Source organism: Moschus berezovskii, chromosome 23, assembly GCF_049115385.1.
Source record: "Moschus berezovskii isolate FMDL1 chromosome 23, NW_MosBer_1.0, whole genome shotgun sequence".
NCBI lineage: Eukaryota > Metazoa > Chordata > Mammalia > Artiodactyla > Moschidae > Moschus > Moschus berezovskii.
Genome location: NC_142482.1, coordinates 24,893,051 through 24,910,292, shown reverse-complemented (window position 1 = coordinate 24,910,292; position 17,242 = coordinate 24,893,051). Strand labels below are relative to the sequence as shown.

Genomic DNA, 17,242 nt, shown 5'->3' with positions numbered 1-17,242 from the left:
CAAACAACAAGCAAAAGATAACATATTTGCATAAACTCAGGCTTGGGTCGATGTTATTCAAAGGAAGGCTGGGTTTTATTTGAGAGAGATGATTGAATCTACTAGACTCTTTTTTGGGATGTAACAAATTAACACTTTTAGTTTTTAAAAATTCAAATCTTCCAAAGTATTCAAAGATGAAAGTAGGACTTTACCTAAAAAATAATTATAAATGAAATATGACTGCCTGGAATAAAAATAAACAAACTTTACTTTTGAATTGTCTTTCAAAATATCGATATGAGGGAAAACATACACAAACAAGTGATTGTAAGATATCAACCTTTTAATTTAGAAAGAGTAATAAGGCAATTATCAGGGAGAAAGATACGCCTCCCTGAGTCTCTTGACAGTACTGACTGCCCATGTGGCTCCAGGGCCCTCAGCAGGTGGAAAGGAACTTACTTGATGTCACACAGAAGAGCCACACCTCTCAGGATCCAGTGATCGGGAGAGAGGACTGTTCGCAAATACACCACAGTGATGAAGGTCAAGTCAGTCCGCCTGGGCTTCTTGTAAATGGGACACACGTACAGCTTGGGGTCCTTGGGCGCCGTGGAATTGATGGCAAAGATGTGCAACACGGGCAGCTGTGTGAAGAGCACCTTGGGGGTGGATTCTGTGAGCTTCCCATTCCGTCTGTCCCAGGCTGCTCCATCCATGTACAACCCATAAATGTATACACCTTCCTGGAAGAGCCAAACAGAAGATAACAGGAAGTTTTAAAAAGTTACCTGCTATGAGATGGGCACCCAACGCTGTAACGAAGGTCATCAGTTTGGAACGAGAATGCACAGCTACCAAAAGAAGAAAACACCAGTGGATGCATCCCTTGGTGAAATACTGAGCCCACTGTTCCTCTGTGGCATAGCTGGAGGGTATGGTCTTCCCTGGTAGCTCAGCTGGTAAAGAACCCGCCTGCAAATGCAGGAGATCCCAGTTTGATTCCTGGGTTGGGAAGATCCTCTGGAGGAGGGTATGGCAACACACTCCAGTATTCTTGCCTGGAGAAGCCTATGGACAGAGGAGTCTGGCAGGCTACAGTCCATAGGGTTGCAAGGAGTCAGACACGACTGAGTGACTAAGCACAACACAGCACATGAGTGCTATAGAAATACTTCTGTTACTGGTGATTTGAGCCTGGGGGTAACCGGCCTGGGACCAAAGACTCAGCCAGCAGTGCCAGATGACCTCTGCTGCAAATGAAAGGCTCTGACGGGGGTGTTCTGAGTTGGTGCGGGGTCCTGCGGGAGCACCCAGGACAGGGATTCAGAGCTGGGTGCCACTTGGGATCTCAACCTGCACTAAGCAAGTCAACAGGTGGTTCTAACTTCATCTGAGGGCCCCCAGAGGTCAGACATGCAGAGCAAGACCAGAAGTGACGGGCAGGGCGGGGGAGAATTGGTCCAAAAGTGGCTGACCTCATCCTGTATCTGTCTTTCATACAATAGGACTTACCCTTGAGGGCCTCACCAGTAAACCAGGAAACAACGCACACATGGAACAAAATGTAAAAGACATGACTTGAACACCAGCACACGCCTGTTAGAGGGGCTGCCTAAGGAGCAGCGCTGACTGAGGCCAAGTGCGGTGGCTGAAGGTGAAAGGTCACTGTGGGTTGGAGTGCTTGGGGAGGCTTGTGGAGGAGAGGGCCTTGGAGGGTGCGCTGTGCTCGGAAACACAGAGGAGAGAGGGTGCACATCAAGAGAGACAGGATAGTCAGGAAAGCCCAAGCATTTTATTCATCAGCAGGTTCAATGGTTATAAAATAAGTTAGGGTTAATGGCAGAAGACTGTTGATACCAGACTGAAGAGCTTGAACCTTATCTTGCAGGCAGTGGGGAGCCACAGAACATGTGCTCAGTATGAAAAAAGTCTAAAGGGAATCACAAGGGAGACTCCAACAATCACGTAAGCTCATAAGATACACTTATGTAGAAGATGGTGACCATTTTTCCATTTCCAGTGAGGACTGGGTAAGACAAAGGAAATCTGTATTATAATAAAATAGAGGGAGGTAAGCTGCAAAGTGTTTTCTAAAATCCCCCATGTGGGCTAAGAGTATAAGAACCATACCTCTTGAACCAAAATCTGAAGTACATGATCTGACAATAAAACCATGGGCAATCGCAGAAAATTAGCGCATTAGACACCATCATTAAGTCAGTGCCATGGTGTGGTGTGTGCATCAGGTCCGACTCTTTGCGACGCCATGGATGATAGCCCGCCAAGCTCTTCTGTCCATGGAATTTTCCAGGCAAGTTGTCCTTCCACCCAGGGTCCTACAGCTAAGAAGGGATATGACTGGAACTGGCCCCAGAGCTCAGGACTGCCAATCTTGTTAGTCGCTACTGCCCTTAACCCTCATTAATTCTGTGAGTACCCCACAGCAGTGGATGGAGACGTGTAGAAAGTCCTTTTGAGCACACACAAATGTAACCTGTAATTACAAAGAATGCAGTCTGGGGACTTCCTGGTGTTTATCATTCATTCCCACTCTGGCAAATGCAGGAGGAGTTGGCATTGAGGTCTCCTGGTTACAACCAAGGAAACCCTCACTGCAAAGCCAGAGGACCTGATGGAGATGCTCATAGGTCCATGTTCAGCAGAACTTGAACTTGGAGCCCCAGCTCCAGAAGTGTCCCTGTTCTTGCCCAGTGGCACCTACCACAGGGGGTGATGTGACCTCCTCCTTGGTTTGCCGCAGAACTTCGTTGTGGATGGTCACGGAGTCCAGGGCCCAGCCCTTGTGGGCACGGGTCACTTCTTGCCTCATTGCAGTCAGGAAGCCTTAGAAAGGGAGAAAGAAATGATTGTGATGCCTTGGTGCAGACTATTCTAGTTAACAAGAGGGGGAATTGTGTAGTTAGCTGCTTATCCATCTCCAGATGTGTGCCCATCCGAGAGGAGCTGAGATCAAACCTCAGAAGGGATGTTTCTTTCAATGTTTTGTTTCAATCAACTAAATATGTCTTGCCAGCAGACAGCCGGAAAACAGCACCATCTCTGGCTCAGACAAGGTCGCAGTTTGAAATTCCCCTGGGATTTCAACTACTCTAGTCTTCTAAGGGCTGTAACCCAGTGCTAGTATGAAAATCTAGTATGAAGGAAAAATATTGGAATGGTAAAATATTCTGAGAACAGCATTCCAATTAAAACTGGAATCAAACCATTATCAAGCGTCTATTTGCTATAATGGAATAATTTCATTTAGTCTAGGAAATAAGGCGTAATGCCAAAATAGAAAGCCTGACTTTCAATTTGATCAAACAAAGCAATCACACCGGAAAGGAACGCTCCATGTTTTAATGTGCATAATACAGCTATTTTAAGACAATACATGGTTCTGTATATTGTGGCCTTTTTTAAACATAATATTTGCAAATCATTGCCATGCAATTCAATTAGAGAAGTCTATCTTGGAGAGTAGCATTTGATATTTAAAAATTATACCTTAAACTTCAAAATGGACTTCAAAATCTTGGGATACTTTCAGTTCAGTTCAGTTCAGTCGCTCAATCGTGTCCGACTCTTTGCGACCCCATGAATTGCAGCACGCCAGGCCTCCCTGTCCATCATCAACTCCCGGAGTCTAGCCAAACTCATGTCCCCTGTGGCCTATATATTACATTTTGGCCTCCATGTTAATACTGGCAATCATGAGGCCCTTTATTCACAATCACAAGTAAATTTTGGAGGTGTGTGTCCCTATTACTCCTAGATTCATGAACTGTGAGAACTTTAATGCACAAACCAACACAAAAGTGGTAATATTTTATCAGGTTTGAATGGAAGTGGAAAGAAGAGGGAAAGTTACAAGGCATAAAGGCAGGCAGTGAGTTAACACCTGTTAGAATTAGAAAGAAAGAATAGGAACTCCCCTGGTAGTCCAGTGGCTAAGACTCTGTGCTTTCAATGCAAGGGACCCAGGTTCAACCCCTCGTCAGAGAACTAGATCCCACATGCCACAGCTAGGAGTTCGCAGGCTGCAACTAAAGATCTTGCTTGCAACAATGACCTGGCACAGCCAAGTGAATAAGTATTTTTTTAAAAAATAAATAAAGTAGGACTCTAGCTTGCTTAGTGAAAAAGTCAAGTTCTCTCCATTCTCAAGTCCCTCCCTCATTGTTAGACACTTGGGGAGGCACTCATTCGTTCATTCACTAAGTCTCTTAGAAGTGGCCACCATTTACCAAGCATGCTAGAGGTGAGATGCCCACAATGATGAAGAGGCCAACCATGGACCCTGCATTCAAGGAGCTCAGTCTACAGGGAAAGTGGACGGAAGCAGGATACACACCTTGATGTCACTGTAAGTAAAGTGGTGAGAACAGAGTGGACCACTCAAGAAGGCAGCTCAGGGAAGGCTGAACTGAGAAGATGAAGTCAAGGACTAGTCTTGAAAACAAGTTTTCCAGATGGGATAATTCCAGTTAAGGGAACAGCATGTGCAAAGGCACGGAAGCCTAGGCCTACAGGTGAGGCAATAATGGCAGATGAGGTTAGAACAAAAGCAGAGGCAGGGTTTTGCAGGGTCAGACTTTGGACCTGGTAACTTTGTGAATGGTGGGAAGCCACTGATTATTTGAAGCAGGCAAATAATTTAGTTGTATTTGCATCTTATACTGAAGTGACTTAGCAGCAGCAGCAAAGTTTACTCAGAGCTCTCACTCAAAGCTGGATTTAGGAAACTCAAGAAGAACCCCTGTATTAATCCAAAAGAAAAGTTGGTCAATCAACCAGAGGGCCTAACTGAAGGTTTTTTTTTTTTTTTTCAGGTCCACTGGGAGGCATGTGGAATTTCCTTGACCAGGGATCGAATCCATGCCCTTTGCAGTGGAAATGTATAATCATAACCACTGGACCACGAGAGAAGTCCTATAAGTGATTCTTATAAAGTTTCATGAAACTAAGAGTGCCTAGTAGGAAAGGATGGTTTTATGATGCAAAGTGTTAAATACAGGGAGTAGGAAACATGGTAGATGTTTGCCTGGCAGCAATTTCTGGTCAAGACCCATCTGCAGTCTACATGTGGAGTCACTTGAGATGATCTGATCAAGTATGTGATTACATCAACTTCCACTTTAAATACTGGGGATCCCATTTTTTTAGTAGTCAACATGTCGTGTGTTTGGTTGTCAGGTATATGCCATGCCATGATAACTTGCTTTAGTTGTGTCCGGCTCTGCAACCCTGTGAACTGTAGCCCTCCAGGCTCCTCTGTCCATAGGATTCTCCAGGCAAGAATACTGGAGTGGGCTGCCATGCCATCCTCTGGGAATCTTCCTGATTGAGGGATCAAACCCGGGTCTTTCATGTTTCCTGCATTGGCAAGCGGGTTCTTTATCACTTGCACCACCTGGGAAGTCCAGTCAGGTATATATAACCACAGTAATAAAATCCAATCCTCCATTCTAAGTGACTCCATGAAAATGTCATTTTTATCACTCAGCTTTAAGCTTGCATCCAAGTAGAATACTCAGAATTAAATTGACCCTATTTTATTATATTTTAAAATTCATCATTGATCTATGAATCTACAAAGTCATAATGCATAAGGCATGAATAATGACTGTAACTATCCATCTGCACTAGTTGAAAAACTGGATTTTTCTATAATATTTTAAGTTTCAAATTGCAAATTTGACCTTACTTGCTATGGCACTCAGAACAATGTAGCAGATACCAGGTGAGGGGGTGAGAGAGATTCTCTCTTATGTAACACACCCAAGACAAGGACCTCAGTTGATAGTGGAGTGTTCTGAAAAAGTTCTAGTACGGTTAAGGAGGTACCACCTTCTCTCATCTCCCTGCTGGGGAATACGCGTGATGTTGTCTGGCTGACTTCAACAGTAAACCTTCTAATGTTTAGGAAGCACTCTTGGTATGCCAGGAGATGAAATCTAGAATGCATATTACCTTAAGCTATTAAGAAAAGAAAATGTTCAATAAATAATTTGAGGCCTGAGAGCAGAGGGTAGGAAACTGTTCCATGGCTCATTCCCACTCAGAACATGGAGAAGATACATATATTTTTTTCAAGTTTTGATAGCTTTTTTTTGGCCTTCTAAAAAGAAGAACATGATCTGGCAGAATTCAAACTGAATTGCAAATCCACTGAATTGCTCTTTATCGAATTGTAAAAATGAATGACCATCTTTCTTATAGACTGATATCAAGTCTAATGAAATCAAAATCTCTTGTTTTCTGAAACCTATATAATTTTAAAAGACTATTGATATATTTTTCTTTATAAAAGCTTGAGAAGTAGTACTTTTGTTTTGGCACTAATTTAATTTTAATAATTCTTAAGCTGAATTTCAATCATCAGTGGTGGGAAAAGTGATTCAGGCGTTCATGTGTTTGACTCAGAAGTGAGAAACAAAAAGTTGGGGAAAGTCCTCAACAAAAATAATCTATTTTTCATGAGATTTAACCACCCACACAAAAATGGGTGATTTAACCATTCAAACATCTGAGTGTCATGTGGGCTAATTGAGGTGCTTTAAATGTTCTTTGCCCTTCTAACTCATACAGTATAATGAATTGTTAAAACACTTGTCAAGCTTGTTCTTTTGCAAAATGTACTTTTAAGCTTGGATTATACTCTGGAAACTCAGGCCTAAAATAACACTTGTTATGTCTTAATTCCTATAATAGTCATGACCTAACATTTCAGCAAACAAACTACTGTTGTTTGACCTGTGCAATCAGCTGGCTTGAAGAAAGCTGTAGAAGGCTTTCAGTATCAACTCAAACAAGGTCTTGGAAGCAACAGAATAAATAACTAATCAGGAATGCTATTGTTGTTGTTCAGTCACTAAGTCGTGTCCAATTCTTTGCAAGGACTACAGCATGCCAGGCTCCTCTGTTCTCTACTATCTCCCAGAGTTTGCTTAGATTCATATCCATTGAGTTGGTAATACTATCTAATCTCTGCTGCCTTCTCCTTTGGCCTTCAATCTTGCCAGCATCAGGGTCTTTTCCAGTGAGTCAGCTGTTTGCATCAGGTGGCCAAAGGATTGGAGCATCAGCTTCAGCATTAGTCCTTCCAATGAGTATTCAGGGTTGATTTCCTTTAGGATTGACTGGTTTGGTCTCCTGGCTGTCTAAGGGACTCTCAAGAGTCTTCCCCAACACCACAGTTCAAAAGCATCGATTCTTCTGCACTCAGCTTTCTTTATGGTCCACCTCTCACATCCATACATGACCACGGGAAAAACCACAGCCTTGACTAGACAGTCTTTGTCAGCAGAATGACATCTCTGTTTTCCATCTCTGCTTTTCTGTCTAGGCTTGTCACGTCTTTGCTCCTATCAAGGACAAGTGTCTTTTAATTTCATGGCTTGCAGTCACCATCCATAGTGATTCTGGAGCCCAAGAAAATAAAATATGTTACTGCTTCCACTTTTTCCCCTTCTGTTTGCCACGAAGTGATGGGAACAGATGTCATCAAACCAACGTTTTCACTCTCCTCTTTCACCCTCATCAGGAGGCTCTTCGGTTCATCCTCCCTTTCTGCCATTAGAGTGGTAACATTTGCACATCTGAGGTTGTTGATATTTCTCCCCACAATCTTGATTCTAGCTTGTGATTCATCCAGCCCAGCATTTTGCATGCTGTACTCTGCACAGAAGTTAAATAAGCAGGGTGATAATATACAGCCTTGACGTACTCCTTTCCCAATTTTGAATCAGTCAGTTGTTCCATGTCTGGTTCAAACTGTTGCTTCTTGACCCGCATACAGGATTATCAGGAGACAGGTAAGGTGGTATGGTACTCCTGTCTCTTTAAGAATTTTCCACAGTTTGTTGTGATCTACACAGTCAAAGGCTTTAGCACCAAGGAAGCAGAAGTAGATATTTTTCTGAAATTCTCTTGCTTTCTCTCTGAATGTTGGTAATTTGATCTCTGGGTCCTCTGCTTTTTCTAAACCCAGCTTGTACATCTGGAAGTTCTTGGTTCACGTACTGCTGAAACCTAGCTTGAAGAATTTTGAGCATTACCTTGCTACCACCATCAGGAAGGTTCTTCTCTATTTCACAAGGAGTTGGTTGGTATTCTGTAGTGATGATCCTATAGGCAATGCTTTCTTTCCTTTAATAAATGAACCAGTCCTTAGGTAATGAGCCTTCAGTTTAGCGTTTCCTGTCTTGTCAGTTACTAAGCCTCCCATGAGCATTTTGAAAGATGAGCAGAAATGACATTCCTGCCATAAGATTATGACAGGTGGTTTTTTGCCCAAAATGAGAAGCGAATGCAGTTCATTGGTAAGTTAAATAAAAGGTCAGAAATCATTAAGCAAAGATGAGGATGATTCACCCAGTCGAATAAAAATGCCCCAGGCACCTTTCCTGAGGCTTTGTTCAATGCTGTAAGGTAGGGATCTTAATCTTGGCTGAAAATTTGAAATATCTGGGAAGACTTTGAAACTTCCAATTCCCTGGTCATAGCCCAGATAAGTTAAATCAGAATCTCTAGAGGTGGGACCAGGCTTCAGTACTATTTTAAGGCAGGGTTTCTCAAAGTTCACAGTTAACGCCAAGGGAAAGATCGCTTATTAAAATGCTGGTTCTGATTCAGCAGGGAGGTTGAGGGTAGGTCCTGAGGATCTTCATTTCTGTCAAGCTCTCAGGTGACGTTGCTGCTGCTGGTTGCTGGACCACGTATACTGGGTAGCAGTGGTCTAAGGCCCAGGTTCCTCACACCTTAGAATGACCAAAAGATATTTTAAGACTGATTATATAGACTCTAGTGAACACATCCCCAGAGGTTCTGAAGTCACTGGTTTGGGCCCCAGGGATTAGCATGTATTAAAACCTCCCCACATGATTCTACTGTGTGGGCAACATCAAGAACCTCTGCTCTGTAAAAAATATGTACATGACAGGCCAATAAGAGATCACGGACGCATATTTGTTTGCAGAACAAATTTGGCAAGTGGGAAGAGACATGCCCTATGATACAAGCAAAATATGAGGAAGGCTGTCAGTAATGCAAGCTGAGTCTTCCCAGAGTCCCCTGATATGCATATATTTTCTGAAATGCTGTTAATCCAGGACATGGAGTATAAGCCGGAGCACTGGGGCTAATTCTCTTGGCCAGGTTTGGATCAGCTAACCCCGCTGGGTCTCACATGCCAAAATGTAATTCTGTAACTGCTGCGCCTTCCCTGCCCCTTCTCTGCTACGCTATGCTCCCTCTCCCTTCACCCAACCTTACACCTCTCTGCGCCCTCCCCAACCTTTACGCTGTTCCCGCTGGAGTGGGTCTGTGGTTAACAGACTCTCCCATGTGTTCCATGTCTGCACAGAACATTCTCTCCATCTTCTTGCCCTTCCTGGAGGCTGGCTCAACCCTGAAGACCCTGTCCTCCCCAACTGCCCCTGCGCCCTGGATGAGAATCTCTGCTGCTTGGACAGCCACCCTCCATCCACACACCCTTCCCGCACTGCCCCTGCCAAGTGCCCACTGGGCCCCATTCACAAAGCCTCCTGCACCTTCTGGGTCTCTTCAGTATCCCACTCAGCACCTTGACCTCTCACTTCCAAAGACCTGGTCCTCAACTCCACCTCCTTTTCTTCACTTCTTCTCCTAGTTAGAGTAGACCCATCTCTTTCATCACTCACCCAGCAGAACTCCAGTGCTAAACAAATCCAGGGGTCCTTCTTAAACCTATTCCAGGCTGCTGAGCAAAACTGAGACCAGCACACATTGCCACCATGGTTTAGCCACCGCTAGTCTGCTTCCGTCTATGGAGTCACACAGAGTCGGACATGACTGAAGTGACTTAGCAGCAGGAGCAGCAGCAGCAGCAGCCTTGATGGGCGGAGAAGACAATGGCAACCCACTCCAGTACTCTTGCCTGGGAAATCCCATGGATGGAGGAGCCTGGTGGGCTACAGTCCATGGGGTCGCTAAGAGTTGGACACGACTGAGTGACTTCACTTTCACTTTTCACTTTCATGCATTGGAGAAGGAAATGGCAACCCACTGAAGTGTTCTTGCCTGGAGAATCCCAGGGATGGGGGAGCCTGGTGGGCTGCCATCTATGGGGTCGCACAGAGTCGGACACGACTGACACGACTTAGCAGCAGCAGCAGCAGCCTTGATGGGATGGTCAAAGCCATCTAGCAATCCTTTCCTCTTTACCCCTCTTTCTTGAACTTCTGCTACTCTTCTTAAATCTCTCCTCTAATGCCCTGCTCCTGAGATCACTTTGCCTCCTCAAAGGGAAAAACAGAAAGCATCAGATGGAAATTCTCTTAACTTCTTGCCACTGTACCAGCAAACTCATTGGCATCTGCATGCATTCCTTTCTCGTTACCTTGTTACAGCAGGTGGGGAGTCCCTCCTCCCGCCTGGAGTGCATCCCTCCACTTGGGGAACCACTCCTGCTTCTTTCGCCCCCTTGCGGTATCTTTGTTCTCTCTCTCTCCTGGCTTCTTCCCACCAGTATTTGAATAGGCTCAAGTTTGTCCTACCAGTAAAAGAAGGAAGAAAATGTTTTCTTCTTACAACTGCTCCTCCAACTCCCTTCTTCTCTTCCAAGTCCAATTTCTCAAGGGAAGTTTCCAGGCTCTCCACCCTCACTCTCTGTCTCCCCATTTTCTGGCCTCTCACTCACCCTCAAAGCTGACTCCTCCGCCTCCCCACCCACTCCACCGAGACTGCTCTGGCCCGCAGTCTCCTGGTTGATAGGCTATCTGGCCATCTGGGGCCCTACCTTACTTGACCACTGGCAGCATCTGTCGCTCCTTCCTCCCATCCCCTCCCGTCTTCCACCACACTATGCATTCCTGGCTTCCCTCCTTCAAGCTGTTAGGATGTGAAGGACTATTTATAAGAGTTAGGGTGATCTGGAGGGTGGGCATCTACAAGCAAACAGAGCAGAATCCTGGTGAGGATGGTTTAGGGGGAAGATGGACAGGTGGTAGTCCTGGTGAGGTTTACAGAGGATGGAAGACTTCACCAGGACAGTTGGAAGTAAGACTCAGAAGCTAACACTGGGACTTTTGATGAGTCGGTCATAAGTAGAGACAAACAACTGCATCTGTGAGAAGGACTGAGGTCATCAATGCAGGGACCAGGGCCAAGGGCAGAACTTGCCTGAGAAGAGCCCACAAAGTGGGCTGGGAAGCAGCCCTCTGAGAGGTAGGGGGAGAACCGAGGTAGGTGATGGATGGAAGGGAAGGTGTGAAATGAAGCTAGCAGGAGGATCACTAGACCTGGTGGCCCTTGGAGAGAGCAGTTTCAGTGTGGTGATGAGGCCAGCCAAATGACGAGGAACCAGAGGGTGCGTAAGTGACCACGGGCAGAGACTAGAATCATAAGGGACGTGGTTGAGGCTGAAGCCAGTGCATCAGGCCCCTCCCCGAAAAAAGGTGAGAAGGATGGGCTTGTATTCACTTGAGGTGTTTCTAAGGTGTCCACAGTCCTTCTCCGGTTCTGGGATTCAGGGTCAGGACAGTGAGTGCTATCACCCAGATTGAGGTCTGGAACCCTGACAACCCTTCACCCAGATTTCCTCAGATGTTAGGGGTAGCTCTGGGGCACACTTGGGATTGTTATAAGATTAGAAAAAAATCCCCAGTCCCTTCCAATCCTAAAGTTCTATTAATAACCCTGCTGTACTCTTCTGCCCAACAAACATCAAGCTTTTATGACTGTCTTCAAGATAAGCATTCAGAAATTGCTGGCAGCTGCCAATGTTGCCCTAAAAACAAATACACAGGACTTCCCTGGATAGTGGACAGGAGTCCGCCTGCCAACACAGGAGGCACAGGTTTGGGTCTGGTCCAGGAAGATTCCACGGGCTGTGAGCAACTAAAGCCCATGGACCACAACGACTGAAGCCCGTGTGCTACAACGACCGAAGCCCAAGCACCTATAACGAGAGAGGCCACCGCAATGAGAGGCCTGTGCACTGCAATGAAGAGCAGCCCCCATTCACCACGACTAGAGAAAACCCACACGCAGCAACGAAGACCCAGCACAACCAAAAATAAACAAATACGTTATTTTTTTTTAATAAAGAACAAATACACAGGCAAGAGGTTCTAGGTGATTTTTACAGGAACAAAAGATAACAGGACAAAACTTGTCCATCTCCTTGCTTTGGTAGACTCCCTTCTAACTGAAAATCTTGATTTGTAGTAGTGAATACTAAATTGCTGCTGCTATCTGCTACAACAGACCTGGTGTGTTTTGTCAAGACACTAAAGAACAAAACAGAACGGCTAGAGCAGTTTGGCATCCAAATGGCATCATGCTCCAGACTGAGTTCAACATTTGGAAAATAATGACAGGGCAGGGTTCACTCACCTCTGTGTGAGACCCAGAGAGCACGTCCAGCCTCTGCCTCCCTTTCATTTGCAGCACCTGTGAGTCACACCAAACTGAATGGCAAAGCGAGGCTATCAATTAAAAGGTTCTGGAAGGCAGGCAATTCTGGCTTGAAGTCAAGCGCATGTCCGCTTATAATCTCTGAGTTTAAACACATCCCTATCTATGACACAGACACACACAAATCAGAATCTAACTCATGTGTACATGATGCTCTGAAAAGGTACACTTGTGGGAACAAGAGACCACATAGTCCCTCGAGAACACTGAGCAGCGCAGTCTTAAATGATATGTGTGTGTGCCAGTTACTGCTGGGAAGCCCCAGTGGAGCACAAAGGTTCTCCGGAGCCTGAGTAATCCACTGGGAGGCAGTTCCACGCAATGCCCAAAGCTGGGCCATTGAACAAATGTCACAGGGTCATGGGCACAGAGAGCTTGACCACGTTAATAATCAAATCTAATTGCCACCTGATTGAGCTTGTCAGTTGCTACAGAAATGATTGGAAGGGGGCTGAACACATGAGGTTAGTTCCAGGGTGGCTGGCTGACAGCCTCTTCAATAGGACAAAATATCAGACCGCCACATAGCGACAGAACAGTGCTACAAACAGGGAGAGATCAGACACAGACTGCTCTTCACCTGTCCCTGCAGCATCACTTAGGCTCAAGGGGCGCTCACCAGGGGCATGATGGGAAACACACATCAGACAGTATCAGATGCCAGGTAACATTACAAGAACACAAAACAAATGGTCATAGGTGAAAGAAACACTTTCAAGTATTCTACAATCTAGGTGATTTTGACTATATATATTTCTGAAAAAACTAAGGCATCTTAGCAAATGGCATTGTGTTTTACTTAAACCGTAGTTTCTTTAAACAATTTACTTCCCTGGCAGTCCAGTGGCTAAGACTTCGCCTTTCAATGAGGGGTGTGTTTGTTTGATCCCTGGTTGGGGAGCTACGATCTCACATGCCTTTCAACCAAAAAGCCAATACATGAAATGGAAGCAATATTGTAACAAATTCAATAAAGACTCAAAATGTTCCACATCAAAAGAAAAATCTTAAAAAAAAATAGCCATTGAAAAATAATTTACTTAAATCTTTCGGGCCAAAAATTTATTTCATGGAAGGGGACTGGGTTAGACGATATAAAACCCAGGAGTTACACCATGTCGAGAAATCAGTTGCTGAGATCAGATAGTGACCAGAGAAGCTTCCACCTGGAGAGGACTTCATCTGCTTGCATGCTGCCTGTGAACATGTATGGGGTTGCTGCAACCTCTCTGATTCGGCCAGGCAAGAGGGAACTGCAAGTGATTCGTTTCCCATGTCAAGAAAAGGCAAAGGAAGCAGAGAAGTGATCGGTAGGTAGGGAAATCTGACTTCCACTCTTTTGTGCTACAAACAGAAAGCAAGGGTGTGTAAAGGTAGGATGTTTGAATAAGTGCAAGACTTGCAGAGACATGGAGAGCCACGAGAGAAGGAATCCAAGTTCAGTTTAAAAACAGAAATAAAAAAAAAAAAAAAGAAAGGATCAGTGTTATTAACAAGGCAAATAAGAAAGCTGATTTGTGTTTATATTTCTTTAAATCTTGCTCTGGTTTGTAATACTTCTTAATAAATAGTAACAAATATTAGTTTATATTAATACTTTGCTATTGAAAGTCACATTTCTAATGGAAAAAAGCAATTGCTCAAAGAGACTGTACTCTGATGTACAAATTACCCATCTATGTCTATGGAAAGCTGTGGATGAATCAACCCCACTCCCTTGGCCTCTAAATGTTAAAAATACACTTAACGATCTCACAGGCTTTTTTTTTTTTCCTAATCACTGATTTGAAGTCTGCCAGCACACCTGCCCACCTGGATGTCCCTCTTGAACAAGCTGACGAGTCCAGGGCTCCCTGCTCATCCTCCCAAGTGGCCCCTCTCCTAAGGCTCCCCGTCTTGTGCTTGGCCTTCAGCCTCAGCCACTGCTACTTCCCACTCTCTCAGAGATCCGCATTTAATCACTGCATCAGCTCTGCCGCCTCCTCGGCACCTGGTCAAGGTGTCTGCCTCGGACCTGAGGAGAGTTTCATTGCTGTGGACGTCCTTCTTTCAGTTTATGCTCTACCCCCACCTCATTTTTGGTGACTTCCTGTTGCCTTTATGACGCAGCCCAAACACCCCCAAGAGACCTCACCCCCCGACGCCCCCGCTCCTGCTTCCTGAGCTCAGGCCACGCTGGTCTTCTCTCCCTGGACGTGCCTTGTCTCTGCTCAGGTCTCTGTCCGGGATGCTCTTCTCTCCAGCCTCTGCCGCTGCGAACTCCACTCACTGGCCCCGGGTGCAGCTCTCCTCAAGCCCAGCCTCGGGGGACGGTGCCTCTCTGTCCTCTGACTGTGCGGCACTTGGCTCTCACTTGGGTGGAGCATTTACCACATTCTGTTAAAGCTGCTCATGTTTCTGTCCTGCCGACCAGATTATGGGCTCCTTTGGGGCAGGAATCGGGCCTCAAATCTCTCTCTATTGAAAGCACTGAGTGGATGGGCTGGCAAATGAAAGATGGTTGAACAATCCTAATCAAGTTAAATGTTATTTCTTTAAGCTCCCAAACTGCGAATCACCTGGTGACAGCTTACTCAAATTAATGGCTGGTAGAAGACTCTTGAGAGTCCCTTGGACTACAAGGAGATCCAACCAGTCCATTCTAAAGGAGATCAATCCTGGGTGTTCATTGGAAGGACTGATGCTAAAGCTGAAACTCCAATACTTTGGCCACCTCATGCGATGAGTTGACTCACTGGAAAAGACTCTGATGCTGGGAAAGGTTGGGGGCGGGAGGAGAAGGGGACGACAGAGAATGAGATGGCTGGATGGCATCACCGACTCTGTGGACATGAGTTTGAGTGAACTCCGGGAGTTGGTGATGGACAGGGAGGCCTGGCGTGCTGTGATTCATGGGGTCGCAGAGAGTCGGACACGACTGAGCGACTGAACTGAACTGAACTGATGGAGGAAAGAGACTCGTAAGTAGACACAAGAATCTAAGTACCATAATAAAAACTTTTTTCCTCCCAAAATTCAATGGGAATTCTGGGAGAAAAACAGATAAGTGAAATCTTGGGTCTGTTCTTCACAAATCTAAAGTCTATCGACATAATAATGTGCCATATATTGAGTTGGCCAAAAAGTTCATTTGGGTTTTTTCATAAGATGGTACAGAAAAACCTGAATAAACTTTTTGGCGAACCCAATATAATTTGCTAAGTTCCTAAAATTCACCATGATCAATGTTTTAAATTTAGGAAATGTTAAGGCACTTGAAAATTCATGAACTGAATGAATGCATGTACACAGTGAACAAATAAATGTCTACTATTTATTAAGTATTATTATGAACAGTATCAAAAGGCAAAATGATAGGATACTGAATGAGGAATTCCCCCGGTCGGTAGGTGCCCAGTATGCTACTGGAGATCAGTGGAGAAGTAACTCCAGAAGGAATGAAGGGATGGAGCCAAAGCAAAGCCAATACCCAGTTGTGGATGTGACTGGTGATAGAAGCAAGGTCCAATGCTGTAAAGCCCTTGGACTGCAAGGAGATCTAACTAGTCCATTCTAAAGGAGATCAATCCTGGGTGTTCATCGGAAGGACGGATGCTAAAGCTGAAACTCCAATACTTTGGCCACACTGGAAAAGACTCTGATACTGGGAAGGATTGGGGGCGGGAGGAGAAGGGGACGACAGAGAATGAGATGGCTGGATGGCATCACCGACTCGATGGACATGAGTTTGAGTGAACTCCGGGAATTGGTGATGGACAGGGAGACCTGGTGTGCTGTGGTTCATGGGGTCGCAAAGAGTCGGACACGACTGAGCGACTGAACTGAACTGATACAAAGAAAAACGCACAACTCCTAAGTATAAAGCTTCATAAATTTTCACCAAGGGAATATAGCCATGTAACCAATATCCAGATCAAGAAGTAGAATATTCCCAGGCCCCTTGAACCCCCTTGTGCCCTTTGGCAATCACTGCCCTTTCCCACAAGGGTAACCACTATTCTGACTTTAAAGACCTTGGATCTATTTCACTTATTTTGGTTCCTTGCATAAATGGAATCATACAATATACATACATCACAAAGAATACAGTATACATACATTATAATGTGTCCTGTTTGACTTCTTTCATTTAATATTAGTTTATGAGATTCAACCCTGCTGCTGAGAGTAGTGATGCGAGTGTCTGCTAAGTTGCTTACGGAGTAACGATAGTGCATCCTAAATTTGTAAGTGTGAATACTTCTTAAGTTGCATTACTAATGGGCCCGTAAGGTGCTGAACTGTAAGGAACCCGGTGTCTCGTCATTCTTGCCAAGAGTTACCTGAAAAAACTAACCATGTCATAGTAAGAAAAAAAATTGTTGCATTTCTGAACTTTTATGAACTCTCCGAGATCTGAAACTTATTCAGTAAATATTTCTATAATGAAGGAATACACGCAGTGGGATCACAAAGCACTTTTTCAGGGGAGGGGGAAAAAAAGACAACAAGCAAGCAGGGACAGATTCTGGAAGTTCACTGAATAAAACTTTTGCACACAGTCATTTTTAAAATCAGTCTAATTTTCTGAGCCTTAGGAACATTTTCCTTTGCATATTCTGGTGCTTCATTTTTGTCACGTTCATAAACATTGAAAAACTAATGTTTGAACAAAACCTTTTCAGTATTTCACAGTGTTCTAACCACAGACTTGCTTGCTTAAGTGGGTGAGAAGAAAAATGGAATTTTGCCCCTATATTGTGGAAGCAATATGGCAGACAGAACTTCAGACTAAATTCGTAAAGCAAATATAGAAGGT

The 17,242-nt window shown here is 44.7% G+C and overlaps 1 protein-coding gene across 2 annotated transcripts in view; it reads right to left on the bottom strand.

Moving 5' to 3' along the window:
- Nucleotides 1–439: 439 nt before the first annotated feature.
- The window catches only part of DNAH8 (dynein axonemal heavy chain 8), a 324,005-nt gene continuing 307,202 nt past the window's right edge, over nt 440–17,242 (bottom strand). For both annotated transcript variants that reach the window (XM_088831445.1, XM_055406188.2), the window contains 2 exons: nt 2,708–2,829; nt 440–728 (listed from right to left, as the gene is read on the bottom strand). In XM_088831445.1, the coding sequence (XP_088687571.1) occupies nt 441–728; nt 2,708–2,829 (410 nt within the window). In that variant the 3' untranslated portion in view covers nt 440. The remainder of the gene's footprint in view (nt 729–2,707; nt 2,830–17,242) is intronic.